Consider the following 15,238-nt stretch of genomic DNA (forward strand, 5'->3'; position numbering starts at 1 on the left):
ATCAGAGCTATACGTTTCCACTGAAAATAAAAAAACTGGTCCCTACCTCCTGACAACCTGTCCAGGATGGCAATTTGGGGTTCAAGCAGGACCGACCTACCCACAGAGTCCCCCATAGTAGGAGTCTGCAGCTGCTGCCGTTGCTGCTGAACCTCAGATTGAAGGTCTGTCATCTCCCGTGACAATCTCTGCAACTACTCTGCTAGCACAGAAACGGTCAGTCACCTCCCGTGACAATCTCTGCAACTACTCTGCTAGCACAGAAACGGTCAGTCACCTCCCGTGACAACCTCTGCACTGAAACAGGATCCGTGAACCCGGAAAAAGTAATAAAAAAAACTACACCAAAAAAAAAAAAAACAAGTGTCAGGTTTTTTTTTCTTTTATAAAAGTGTACGTCAGGTATTAATGTCATTCTGGATGAGGATGAAGTGAGGTGCACAACAACAGGGAGAGGGAGGGGGAAGCCGAAACATTAGTGAAGGGAGGAGTGGAGACCCCCTAGGCAGATCTATCATGCTGTCTGCCCTAAACTTCCCTATATAGGTTTTGTACCTATTGTTCAGCAGGAATCCAATCTACTTTACTGTAGTAATAGGTCCTGGATAGAGAGGGGACGGGGTGAGCGCTAGTCAGCTCCCCCAACAACCAAAGACCGAGAGGGTGGACAAACGAGGGGATACACTTAACTTGAGAAGACCCCCGAGACATCATGCCAGCTATCCTCCAAGAGACTCCAAGAAGACACTAGTCAACTGCTAGTTCTTCCAACAAGACAGAGGGAAATTGAGCTAACACCCGCACCCTGCCGCAGAAACTGAATGTATTTAAACCTTCAGCAAAGGTGTGTTAATTAGCAGAAGGCGGAGGTAACTGCTGGGTCCTGGAGGGAGAAGGATATCACTGCTTAACAGATATGCAAAAATCAAACAGGTGCTTGTAAAGCTAATCGCAATGACCTGCAGCCAGATCCAGGATGACTGTCTGTAACACCCGTGATACTGTTTGAACTCCACTATAACTCCTTACTTGGTAAAATCCATAAGAACCTTAATTCATGGACTGTGAAGGATCTCTCATGGTTTGGCAGTGTAAATATATTCAAAATGAATATTTTACCTAGACTGCATGACCTCTTTTAAACTATCCCAATTAGAATTCTTTTAAATGTTTGGAAGCATCTTTGTAGTGGCTTCTGCAAGTTCATCTGGCTGACCGGTTATCCACATATTCGAGGTGATATCTTAGTCAGGTCTAAACAGATGGGAGGCCTCGGTCTTCCGGATTGTAGAAAATACTACATGGAGGCAGAACATTCCAGAATACTCAATTATTTTCAACTTAACAGAAGGAACTTTGGATTCATATAGCGCAAACTATATCTCCAAAAGCATTAACTACAATCCTCTGGAACCCACAGTACCCAATAGCCCAAACCACAACTGTCAGATCACCCTATTGCACTGCATGGGAAAAACAATTGGGCTTATCTTTTGAGGACTCACAATGGACCAAATGTCTTCAATTTTCTCATAAAACTTCCATTGCAACCAAAGCTCAAGAGCCGTCCTTTAGGATTATCTCCAGATGGTATTGGGTTCCTGTATTACTATCCAAGTGGTTTTCTGCAGTATCAGATGCTGGAGATGTGGAGTGGAAGAGGGGACAATGACGCACACTTGGTAGTGCTGTCCCATAATCAGATGTTTCTGGTAATTCAAGCAATTCAAAAAATGACTAGTCTCTCTGTACCCGACTCTCCTGAATCTCTTTTGCTCTTTATGAACCAACTAGTTTTGCCAGATACAAAAGATCTTCAATAAGTTACCTTATACAGACTGATAATAATATTATTCTTCGTCACTTGAAAAGTACTTTTCCCCCTACTCTGGATCGGTGGATCTCTGAAAGAGCCATTCTAAAGAGGATGAAACATTGGATTGGTCAATCCCCCACGGACTAGAATAGATACTGTGAGGCTTGGAGAGACTGAACTGAATTTCAGGAATCCAATGTCTACCAACTTTCATCAGACTGATGTGACCCACCCTTTTTTACGTTGCGCTACTTTCTACTGACTATGGTCTGTGCCTGGCTGCACAGTGTTTGGTTTCCTTTGGATCTTAGTAACCTCATAATTGTAATGCTGATGGCTTCAAATGTTCCCTACCTTTCCCTCCTTTTTCTTCCTATAACTTGATGTTTTAATGGACATTATTCTTCCCATATTTTTTCGAAGTATAAGACACACCTAGGTTTTAGAGGAGGAAAATAGAAAAAAAAGTAATCAACAAATGTGGTCAATTCTGTACTAATATCCCCCATCCTAGTATATATATTTGTCCCCAAATCTAGGTATACATGGTCCCCTCATCCCTATCCTGGTATGCATAGTCCCCTCGTCCCCATCCTGGTATACATGGTCCCCTCGTCCCCATCCTGGTATGCATAGTCCCCTCGTCCCCATCCTGGTATGCACGGTCCCCTCGTCCCCATCCTGGTATGCAGGGTCCCCTCGTCAGCATGGTAGGCATGGCCCCCTCATCCCTATCCTGGTATGCACGGTCCCCTCATCCCCATCCTGGTATGCATAGTCCCCTCGTCCCCATCCTGGTATACATGGTCCCCTCGTCCCCATCCTGGTATACATGGTCCCCTCGTCCCCATCCTGGTATACACGGTCCCCTCGTCCCCATCCTGGTATGCAGGGTCCCCTCGTCAGCATGGTAGGCATGGCCCCCTCATCCCTATCCTGGTATGCACGGTCCCCTCATCCCCATCCTGGTATACATGGTCCCCTCGTCCCCATCCTGGTATACATGGTCCCCTCGTCCCCATCCTGGTATGCATAGTCCCTTCGTCCCCATCCTGGTATGCATAGTCCCCTCGTCCCCATCCTGGTATGCACGGTTCCCTCGTCCCCATCCTGGTATACATGGTCCCCTCGTCCCCATCCTGGTATGCATAGTCCCCTCGTCCCCATCCTGGTATGCATAGTCCCCTCGTCCCCATCCTGGTATGCATGGTCCCCTCGTCCCCATCCTGGTATACATGGTCCCCTCGTCCCCATCCTGGTATGCATAGTCCCCACGTCCCCATCCTGGTATGCTCGGTCCCCTCATCCCCATCCTGGTATGCATGGTCCCCTCGTCCCCATCCTGGTATACATGGTCCCCTCTGTTGTGAACTCTGTTTTTGGGCTCCCTCTTGTGGTCACTGATGTTACTGTGTGACTTTTGCTTTGGGCTCCCCCTGGTGGCCTTGCATGTTATGCTGCTGGTCTTTGGCTACCACCTGTCCTCGTTATCTTCTGGGAGGGACCTATATAGCTCTGTTTCCCTTTCAGTTGTTGCCGGCTGTCAGTGTAATCAGTTCTACTCCGATTCCTGCTTACTACCGTGCTCCCAGTTTCTTCTGACAAGCTAAGTTGGTTTTTTCAGTTTTTGTACATTCTGTTCTTCATGTTTTCTTGTCCAGCTTTCTAAAATGTGAATCCCATGTTTTGCTGGTCGCTCTAGTGGACTGAGTTTCTCCCCATGCTTCATTAGTTGATGCATGGGTTCTTGTAATCTCAGGATGGATTTTGTGTAAGGGTTTTTTGCTGACCGCTTAGATCCCTGTTCTATTTTCCTCTTTCTAGTTTTAGCGGGCCTCTTTTGCTGAATCTTATTTCATTCCTGTGTATGTGTTTTCCTCTTATCTCACCGTTAATATTTGTTGGGGGCTTCTATATCTTTGGGAATTATTTCTCTGGAGGCAAGAGAGGTCTTTTGCTTTCTCTTTAGGGGTAGACAGTTTCTCAGGCTGGCGCGAGACGTCTAGAACCATCGTAGGCACGTTCCCCGGCTACCTCTAGTTGTGTTGGATAGGTTTAGGACTGCGGTCAGTCCAGTTACCATCTCCCTAGAGCTTGTTCTATTTTTTGTTATTTTGCTTGTCTTTTTGCTATCCTCGGCCACGAGGATCATAACACCCCTCGTCCCCATCCTGGTATACATAGTCCCTCTCTTCCCCATCCTGGTATGCATAGTCCCCTCGTCCCCATCCTGGTATGCATAGTCCCCTCGTCCCCATCCTGGTATGCACGGTCCCCTCGTCCCCATCCTGGTATACATGGTCCCCTCGTCCCCATCCTGGTATGCATAGTCCCCTCGTCCCCATCCTGGTATGCACGGTCCCCTCGTCCCCATCCTGGTATACATGGTCCCCCTCTTCCCCATCCTGGTATGCATAGTCCCCTCGTCCCCATCCTGGTATGCATAGTCCCCTCGTCAGCATGGTATGCATGGTCCCCTCGTCCCCATCCTGGTATACATGGTCCCCTCGTCCCCATGCTGGTATGCATAGTCCCCTCGTCCCCATCCTGGTATGCATAGTCCCCTCGTCTCCGTCCTGGTATGCATAGTCCCCTCGTCCCCATCCTGGTATACATGGTCCCCTCGTCCCCATCCTGGTATGCATGGTCCCCTCGCCCCCATCATGGTATACATGGTTCCTTCGTCCCCATCCTGGTATGCACGGTCCCCTCGTCCCCATCCTAGTATGCACGGTCCCCTCGTCCCCATCCTGGTATGCAGGGTCCCCTCATCATCATGGTAGGCATGGCCCCCTCATCCCTACCCTGGTAGGCATAGCCCCCCATCCCTATCCTGGTAGGCATGATCCCCTCATCCCTATCCTGGTAGGTATGGTCTCCTCATCCCCATCCTGGTATACATGGCCCCCTCATCCTCATCCTGGTATACATGGCCCCCTCATCCTGGTATACATGGTCCCCTCATCCTGGTATATATGGCCCCCTCATCCCTATCCTGGTAGGCATAGCCCCCCATCCCTATCCTGGTAGGCATGGCTCCTCATCCCTATCCTGGTCTGCATGGTCCCCTCATCCCTATCCTGGTAGGCATGGCCACGTCATCCCTATCCTAGTACAGTGGGGGGAAAAAAGTATTTAGTCCAATTGTGCAAGTTCTCCCACTTAAAGAAGATGAGAGTGGCCTGTAATTGACATCATATGAGAGTCAAAATTAGAAAACAAATCTAGAAAATCACCTTGTCTGATTTTGCAAGATTTTTTTGGAAAAATATGGTGGAAAATTAAGTATTTGGTCACCTAAAAACATGCAATATTTCTGGCTCTCACAGACCTGTGACTTCTTCTTTAAGAGGCTCCTCTGTCCTCCAATCATTACCTGTAGTAATGGCACCTGTTTGAACTTGTTATCAGTATAAAAGACTCCTGTCCACAACCTCAAACAGTCAGGGTATGTGCACGTCAGGATTTCTTCAGGAATTTTAGCGGGTTTTTTTTTGGCGGATTTCCCCTATAAAAACGCTATAATTCTGCACAAAAAAAACGCATACATTATGCATCCTATCATTTAAAATGCATTCCGCATTTTTTGTGCAATTGTTGCGTTTTTTTTCCGCAAAAAAAAACGCAATCTGGAAAAAGAAGCAACATGTTCATTATTTTTGCGGATTTTTTGCGGATTTCCCATGATTTTGGAGTGTCAGGAGAAAAACGCAAAAAATCCACCAAAAAACCCCCCAAAAAACGCATGCGGATTTCTGGTAGAAAAGTCCGGATTTTGTCAGGAAAATTTCTGCAAGAAATCCTGACGTGTGCACATACTCTCACAGTTCAAACTCCACTATGTTGAAGACCAAAGAGCTGTCGAGGGACACCAGAAACAAACTTGTAGCCGTGCACCAGGCTGGGAAGACTGAATCTGCAATAGGCAAGCAGCTTGGTGTGATGAAATCAACTGTGGAAGCAAAATAAGAAAATGGAAGACATACAAGACCACTGATAATCTGAATGGTCACAAGAATGGTCAGCAAAAATCCCAGAACCACACGGGGGGGATCTAGTGAATGACCTGCATAGAGCTGAGACCACCATAAGAAAGGCTACCATCAGTAACACACTATGACGCCAGGGACTCAGATCCTGCAGTGCCAGACGTGTCCACCTGGTTAAGTCAGTACATGTCCAGGCCCGTCTGAAGTTTGCTAGAGAGCAGTTGGATTATCCAGAAGAGTATTGGGAGATTGTCATACGGTCTGATGATACCAAAGTAGAACTGTTTGATAGAAACAAAACTCATCGTGTTTTGAGAAGACAGAATGCTGAGTTGCATCCAAAGACCACCATACCTACTGCATGGGGTGGCAACATCATGCTCTGGGGCTGTTTCTCTGCAAAGGGACCAGGACGACTGATCCATGTAAGTAAAAGAATGAATGGGGCCATGTATCGTGATATTTTGAGTGCAAACCTCCTTCCATCAGCAAGGACATTGAAAATGAAACGTGGATGGGTCTTTCAGCATGATAATGATCCCAAGCACACCGCCAGGGCAATGAAGGAGTGGCTTCGTAACAAGCATATGAAGGTCCTGGAGTGGCCTAGCCAGTCTCCAGATCTCAACCTCATAAAAACCTTTGGAGGGAGTTGAAAGTCCGTGTTGCCCAGCGACGGGCTCAAAACATCACTGCTCTAGAGGAGATCTGCATGGAGGAATGGGCCAACATACAACCAACAGTGTGTGCCAACTTTGTGAGGACTTAGAGAAAATGCTAGACCTCTGTCATTGCCAACAAAGGATATATAACAAAATATTGATATGAACTTTTGTTAATAATCAAATACTTAGTTTCCACCATATTTTGCAAAAAAAATCTTGCAAAATTAGACAAGGTGATTTTCTGGATTTGTTTTCTCATTTTTTACTCTCATAGTTGTGCTCTACCTATGATGTCAATTACAGGCCTCTCATATTTTTATGTGGGAGAACTTGCACAATTGGTCGCTGACTAAATATTTTTTTTCCCCACTGTATGCATGGCCCCCATCAGAAAAAACATTAAAAAAACATAAACCTTTCTACTTACCTTCCTTGCGCTTCCTTGCATTGTCCTGTTGTGATGCCAGCAACTGGTTTATGCTTGAAAGCAGTGTATGGCAGTAACATCATGCACTGCTTACAAGTAGAGGACAGCTGACAGAATACCTACTTCTCTCCACGCCGGGACTATGGGCATGTGGAGCAGTGAGTATTTATCTTCTTTAATAGTGACACAGTGTTAGCCGCAGCTGGCGGCTTCCTGCAGCTGCCGGGCAATTACATGTGCCTGCTACTAAAGACCATGAATATTCACTGCTCTCCACTCCCATAGGCATGGAGAGCAGAGAATATGCATTAATCTTTAAAAGCGGACACACGTGGTCGCCCTGTTGCTGCGGGAGCCGGTGGCTGCGGCTAACACTGTGCCACATTATCTTAATTAACCAGATGACTATTTTTATCAAACCGAGAAAAATAGACTGTTATCTGTATGTTGACTTTTGAATTTGTCTTTGGTCAAGAAAAAAGACTTTTGCTTGTGTAAGCCTGCAATATTGACATGTAATATAACATATCATATTGTGCGCTTATCCTTGATGACTAGTGATGATTACTGATGCACTGATTATGCACTGTAGGCTAGATAGTTTGGTGACTTAGAAAACAGGAGGAAAAACTATGCAAATAGGTTAAATAATCAAGTAATGCTAGGACACTTGTTAAACGTAAAGAGAGGTGATATGCCTTTATGAAAGAGACAGCCAGAGATTCTGCCAAGACATCCAAACATCCAGGGAACCCTACAGGTCTGCTGCCAATACATCATGGCTCCATCACAAGGGACATGGATCTATCATTCTACAGGAAACAACTTAGGGGACCTAGGCCCCGTTTGGAAGAATACACTGAATCTTCTCCACTGACCATCACTGAAGCATGTATATGCAAGGGAAAAAGGAAGGGGAAATATTCAGCTCACCAGTTTGAAGCAGAAGTCCTTGTGTGCAAGCTTGCACAGGAACAAAAGTCTTGATTGACTCGCACGGAGGTGCCTGTATCAGAGGCATTGTCCACAACAGAAGAAAAAAGGAAGGAAGTAAATGCCCAGCGTGAAACTTGGATAAAAGTTCAATTTATTTAGACAAATCCATTAAAATCCTTGTTTCATAGTGGTACAGTAAATAATGGAGTACATGATGCAACCAATGCGCTTCGACCTGTTATGGTCTTAACAGGTCGAAGCACGTTGGTTGCATCATGTACTCCATTATTTACTGTACCACTATGAAACAAGGATTTTAATGGATTTGTCTAAATAAATTGAACTTTTACCCAAGTTGCGGCACTTTTTTCATCACTGAAGCATGGATACATTTGGAGAAAGCCAAGATTGGAACCTGCCGGTCACCTGGCTCCATGGAGATGTTCGGAGAAGCAAGGTTGTGACCCTTGGGTCAACTGGCCTTATACCTGAATAGACTGTCAACTTCCTAAGCTTGTCGTGACCTCCTCTCTGTGTGCGTGCCACAGGTGAGGTAGTCGACCCTGGGAGCTCTGAAGTAACAGCTGTCATCCTGGTGAGTCAGCGGAAGGGTGAGGCTCTGTAATGTGCACCATCTTGGGGTATTTTGCTGTGACTGCTCTATGTGTTATCTGCCTCTTGTAGTTCAATAAAGCATTGCCACACTGATTTACACTCACCCTGTTTTGTCTGAGTAGCATTATGACCACAGGAGTGCGGTGAGACGATCCCTGGTCCATGTGGTTTCATCAAGGGGACCTGGGCTAGCTCATTAGAGACTTGAGTGCATAAATATTGATAGAAATAAAATAATTAAAAAAAACACGCATTCAGTTGACACTGTATAATACAAGAGAACGGAGTAATAAGATCCCAAAACTCATATTTAAAAATAGTACAAATTTTTATTAAACCAATAATTACAACTTAGATCACAATACAAAACAGGCACATAGCCAAAAATGAGGTGTGGAGGACACTAATGGTATGCATGGGGAATAGGAGGGAAAGAATCATAGGATAACACCCTGGATTGCTGAATAGAGGGGGCCGCCTGTGGAACCGGAGGGAATCATTCACCATTATGGGTAAGCTGATATACTTATGTTAGCAATTGCGCTGTTACATATGACATTGGGATATTGGATTTCTGAGTACAATAGTCTTGATGGTTTAGTGGACTTTGTACTGAGTCACTTGAGACTGTGGGATTGTGGCATATACCCATAACGTGATCAGCGCATATCTATTCAGCAATCCAGGGTGTTATCCTATGATTCTTTCCCTCCTATTCCCCATGCATACCATTAGGGTCCTCCACACCTCATTTTTGGCTATGTGCCTGTTTTGTATTGTGATCTAAGTTGTAATTATTGGTTTAATAAAAATTTGTACTATTTTTAAATATGAGTTTTGGGATCTTATTACTCCGTTCTCTTGTATTATATATATGTGGGAGTTTCCTGAATGGTCCTTTAGATGTGGACAACATTATTGGAGGAGGTATACGATTGAACTCCTGGCCACAGAATTATTGTAGGTTTTTTGAGTTTTTTGTTGAAAATTCAGTTGACACTGTCTCTGATTCCGGCTCTCACTGCAGGACTGTGACTGATACAACCACATGAGTACATGCTTGTACTTTGCTTTGTGTAAGAGCTGTATCCGGCCTGGGACCGGCTTGTGTGTCTCTTGTAGGAAGGGTCCTAATAATGAGAGCTGAAAACAGAGGCCATGGTTATTTTCTACATCTATTATATGATGCAGGATCTCCTGAATTCTCCGCACGCATTGTGACACCTTGTCCCTCTGATGTCCCTGGTATCTGAAGCAGTCAGAGCTCCACTCTCCTATACTCTACACATAATCTCTCTTTGGTGGCCGGTCTTCTGGTAGTCACCTTTAGGATGGATATCTGGCTTTGCTTCATTTTCTTAAAAAAAAAAAAAAAAAAAAGGCTTCTAGTCTGATCTCTGGCCAGGAAGCCATGATGTTTTGCTTTCTACTGAGTGTGGAGCTCTGTGATCGGCTGCAATGGTCAGGAGCAGGACATTACATTAATGTGTGGTCTTAGCTGTTCAGCAGTTAGGCTTTACAAACCATGAGGTGGCCAAGGATTCAGCTTCAGATGTCTGGTATATCTCATCTCACAATATCTTGGTAAATGAGATTGTTGATAATATTAAATCATGGTGTCTTTCCAATTTTCATCTCCAGACTGATGTGACATTGAGCATGGAGAGACGTAACTGAACCCTGGGCAGTACAGTTACTGTATGATTCATGGGCCCTATTGTAATTAATAGCACCTGGGAATGGGCCTGTACTTCTGAATGTGCCGCGTCATCTCTGCTCTGCTCTTAGGTCAGATGGGTGTCATGGCTCGATTTGAGGATTCGATAGGTTGAACATTCAATATGTTGATTTATGAAAGTTCTGCCCAGTTGGTGCAGAGAATCTGTGTAGGCAGAATACAGGCTGGATTTAGTCGAGGTTTATGTAAGTAACGCAATCACTCACTGCAGACACAAATCCTTTTCGGAGTGTTTATACAAAGCGTTATAGCACTGGATTCTGTAGTGAATTATAAAGAGATATAAATATAAAAGGTGTCATTCTCTTTTCATGTTTAATCCACTTTGGCACCCATAAGTCCTGAGTAAATCCAGACTAATGGAGGTATTCTAAATGTATGTAATTATGTTGTTTAACAGGATTGAAAAATGGATTTCATTATTTTTTTCTAACAGAAAATCGAAACAAGTACTGTAAAGGAAACTTCATGTTTTTGCTAAATAATAAAGCAGAAGGTGAAGAAATTGTGCCACCCTCTTCAGAAGAAAACCTCATCACCCTTAATGTACGTCCAGGACACACTGCAGATTTGTCATATAATCCGCCAAATCCAGAGGAACTGTCCCCTGACCAAGCTCTGACTGTCACCACATATACAGGTCTGAAAGACAGAACAAGATTTCAATGTGAGGAATGTGGAAAACAGTTTTCAAAAAACTCGGATCTTTTTACACACAGAAGAAGTCACACAGAAGAGAAGCCGTATTCATGTTCAGAATGTGGGAAATGTTTTACAGATAAATCACATCTTATCACACATGAGAGAAGTCACATTGAAGAGAAACCGTATTCATGTTCAAAATGTGAAACACGATTTACACATAAATCACTTCTAGTCGCACATGAGAATAATCACCCGTATGTATGTTCAGTATGTGGAAAGGATTTTACAAAATTTAATATATTTGTTCATCATCAGAGAAGTCACACGTTGCTCTCATGTTCAGAGTGTGGAAAAAGTTTTAAACAAAATTGTCTTCTTGTTGCACATGAAAAAGTTCACTCGGGTGAGAAGCCGTATTCATGTTCAAAATGTGGGAAATGTTTTACACATAAATCATATCTTACCGCACATCAGAAAATTCACACAGCAGAGAAGCCGTATTCATGTTCAGACTGTGGGAAATGTTTTACACATAAATCATATCTTACCACACATCAGAAAATTCACATAGGAGAGAAGCTGTATTCATGTTCAGACTGTGGGAAATGTTTTGCAGATAAATCACATCTTACCGCACATCAGAAAATTCACACAGGAGAGAAGCCGTATTCATGTTCAGACTGTGGGAAATGTTATAAAAAGAAATCAAATCTTGTTACACATGAGAGAAGTCACACAGGAGAGAAGCCGTATTCATGTTCAGACTGTGGGAAATGTTTTGCAGATAAATCACATCTTACCGCACATCAGAAGATTCACACAGGAGAGAAGCCGTATTCATGTTCAGACTGTGGGAAATGTTTTACAGATAAATCACATCTTATCACACATGAGAGAAGTCACATTGAAGAGAAACCGTATTCATGTTCAAAATGTGAAACACGATTTACACATAAATCACTTCTAGTCGCACATGAGAAAAATCACCCGTATGTATGTTCAGTATGTGGAAAGGTTTTTACAAGATTTAATATATTTGTTCAACATCAGAGAAGTCACACTGTAAAAAAGCTGCATTCATGTTCCGAGTGTGGAAAAAGTTTTAAAAAAATTTGTCTTCTTGTTGCACATGAAAAAGTTCACTCGGGTGAGAAGCCATATTCATGTTCAAAATGTGGGAAATGTTTTACACATAAATCATATCTTACCGCACATCAGAAAATTCACACAGGAGAGAAGCCATATTCATGTTCAGACTGTGGGAAATGTTTTGCCGATAAATCACATCTTACCGCACATCAGAATATTCACACAGGAGAGAAGCGGTATTCATGTTCAGACTGTGGGAATTGTTTTACACATAGATCACATCTTACCGCACATCAGAAAATTCACACAGGAGAGACGCCGTATTCATGTTCAGACTGTGGGAAATGTTTTGCAGATAAATCACATTTTACCGCACATCAGAGAGGTCACACAGGAGAGAAGCCGTATTCATGTTCAAAATGTGGGAAATGTTTTGCAGATAAATCATATCTTACCACACATCAGAAAATTCACACAGGAGAGAAGCCATATTCATGTTCAAAATGTGGGAAATGCTTTATAAAGAAATCTGTGCTTGTTAGACATGGAATAGTTCACACAGGTGAGAAGCCATATTCATGCTCAGAATGTGGAAAAAGTCTCTCAAGTAAAGCAAATCTTGTTATACATCAGAGAAGTCACACAGGAGAGAAGCCGTATTCATGTTCAGACTGTGGGAAATGTTTTGCAGTTAAATGTTCCCTTAATAAACATAAGAGAGTTCACACAGGATAAAAGCCATATTCTTGTTCATAATATGTGATGTTTTATGCTGATAACAGATCTTGTAAACTTCAGTGGCTCAATAGATGGCTCAGTGGTTAGCATTGTAGCCTTGCCGTGCTGGAGTACTTTGATTTATAACCACAAAATGACATGTGCACAAGGTTTTTGTCTTGTCCCCATCATGGCTTGGGTTTCTTCCCACATGCCAAAGACATTGAATTTAGATTGTGAGCCCCAATGGGGACAGTGATGATGTTTGTAGAGAGCTGCAGAATGTGATGATGCAATATAAATGAGTAAGGTAAATAAAAATAAGTCACAAAGGAGAGAAGCCACATTGGTGTTCTGAATGGGGGAGATGCTTTACAAGTATATCAGGTCAGACATGAGAGAATTTCCATAGAAGAGAAGAGCTCTCTATATTCTCCTCCTGTAAGAACAGGTTTCTCACTAAAGACAAATTAGACAAATTGAGAAAAGTCAGAATGGAGAGAAGCCATGTTCGTGGCGTTGCAAGTGTTTTATAATGAACTATGATTCTCTTGTCAGAACCCATTCGTCAGAAAATGGTGGGATGTGACTAAAATTTAGTTTGAGAGGGGACAAAAAAATGGTCATAGGAGCGCATGCGAGACGGTGAGCTGATATAAAATCTTCACTTATTAGTTTCTACAACGCGTTTCACAATAGCTCCGTCTTCCTCAGGTGGCAGTTATAGGTAGAGGGGGTGGGGAAACTATATAAAGGGAAGGCAGCCTCTGAGCAATCAGAAACCATTCCACAGACCGCCTACGTAGTTAAAACGGGCCAATCAAGGCTCCACTAAAGGAATATAACAGGGATGATACAAAATAAAACACATCATTTTAAAAACAATCTAAGTTTAAAAGACAAATAAGAACAGTGCACATAAAATAGACACATAATATATTATGAGCAGCATGCATATATTGCGGAATTTTCTCAATAGTGAGTTTCAACCCTTCAGGGGCCAGTGTGCCAACCTTAAAAATCCAGAAACTCTCCCTTCTTATTAGATTGTTATACCGGTCAGGCCAATCATCTGGAATCTGGTCGATGACTACGTTTTAATGTATTCCGATTCTTTTGATGCACTAAGGAGAAGTGTTTAGAGAGACTATGTAGCATGAACCCATTACGGATGTTTTGACGGTGCTTGTTGAGTCTAGCGTGCATCGTCTGTATCGTCTGACCAATGTTCTGCAAACCACAACCACACTCAAATAAATGACTTAGCAGGATTGCAGTTGATTTTGAAGCTGGCACCTGTAGTACGGGACTTGAATTCCTGTGTCCCATTCAATATGTAATCACCGCCGAACTCTAATGAATAATTATATAAAACTTCAATCTTTATTATATAAATAGTTTAAAAATACCAGGTGAATATAACACAACACCAATACACAAAATATAAAAGCTATAGAGGCACCCAGGGAAGGTGCCTGACCCTATATATACAGCCTATCTTACCCTGCCTGACAGCGGAGGCTGGCACCTTATAACCTGCGCACTGGCGCCCCCACTCGTCGACTTCTCTCCCTATATGCCCTGAATGTCTCTATCAGTGGCTAGGGAGTGAAAAAGATACAATATAAGGGTGAAAAGATGGATAATGAAGAATTAGAATATACCTTTAGTCTCTATTTGATCTGAATACAGAGGATAATAATAGCTAATTGCTACGCAGATGCCTCCATCTCTAGCTAGATCTGCAGGAATATAGCCTCAAATCTTGATGTCTGATTGCTATATAAATCTAAAAGCTAGTTAAATCTGTAACTAGATCTACAAGGATATATCCTAAACAGGTGTAGCAAGGCATTCACATAGAGATGAGTATTAATGAGACACTGCTATTCTCAGAAAATATAGACATATGAACTAAGATACAAAATATATACTTTTCTAGACATGCATTTGGGTCAAGAATTGAGGGAAGGAGCAAAAAAGGAATAGAGAGCAGATTATTTAAGTTTGATATTGTTAATTACTTCAATTTCTATACAATAAATGGATAGATGAGATATATTCTCTAATAGATGTAATACCAACTCTCTTATAACAGCGTATCACAAAAAGACCACACTATATTAGCCAAAAATTAACTAAGCTCAATAGCACTTTAAATACCAAATGCTCCAAAAACCGCCACCCTTATAATAAGGGTCGTTTACCATTCAAAAACAGTTGAGTATATTCCCCAATTCAAAAAAATGACACATCAAATCCTCTATCCAAATGTCCACATAATATGGCAAATGATGTATCATATACTCCAGTATTCACACACTCGGGAGCTCCGGCCATCATGCCTGGGCCATATCTATTAATGGAAATATCAGCTAAGTACTCCTGTTTATGATCTGCTAATTTACTCCTGACGAAGCTCAGTGGAGAGGAAACGCGTTCAGGGCATATAGGGAGAGCCGTCGACAAGTGGGGGCGCCAGTGCGCAGGTTATAGGGTGCCAACCTCCGCTGTCAGGCAGGGTAAGATAGGCAGAGGATCTCAGGAGTACCAGCTAAGTCTGCAAACACAAAAACCGGCTCATAGGGAAGTGGTAACTTG

At 42.9% G+C, this 15,238-nt stretch overlaps 1 protein-coding gene across 5 annotated transcripts in view; it reads left to right on the plus strand.

Annotated features, from left to right (window-relative positions):
* The window catches only part of LOC143808873 (uncharacterized), a 623,474-nt gene that overhangs the window by 169,725 nt on the left and 438,511 nt on the right, over nt 1–15,238 (plus strand). The window contains exon 11 of one of the 5 annotated variants that reach the window (XM_077292022.1): nt 10,623–13,098. The exons of 3 other annotated variants lie outside the window; for them this stretch is intronic. In XM_077292022.1, the coding sequence (XP_077148137.1) occupies nt 10,623–12,655 (2,033 nt within the window). In that variant the 3' untranslated portion in view covers nt 12,656–13,098. Of the gene's footprint in view, nt 1–10,622; nt 13,100–15,238 lie in introns of those variants that run through there. One more of the 5 variants, XM_077292021.1, reaches the window with a different exon arrangement.

The sequence above is a fragment of the Ranitomeya variabilis genome, chromosome 2 (assembly GCF_051348905.1).
Source record: "Ranitomeya variabilis isolate aRanVar5 chromosome 2, aRanVar5.hap1, whole genome shotgun sequence".
Lineage (NCBI taxonomy): Eukaryota > Metazoa > Chordata > Amphibia > Anura > Dendrobatidae > Ranitomeya > Ranitomeya variabilis.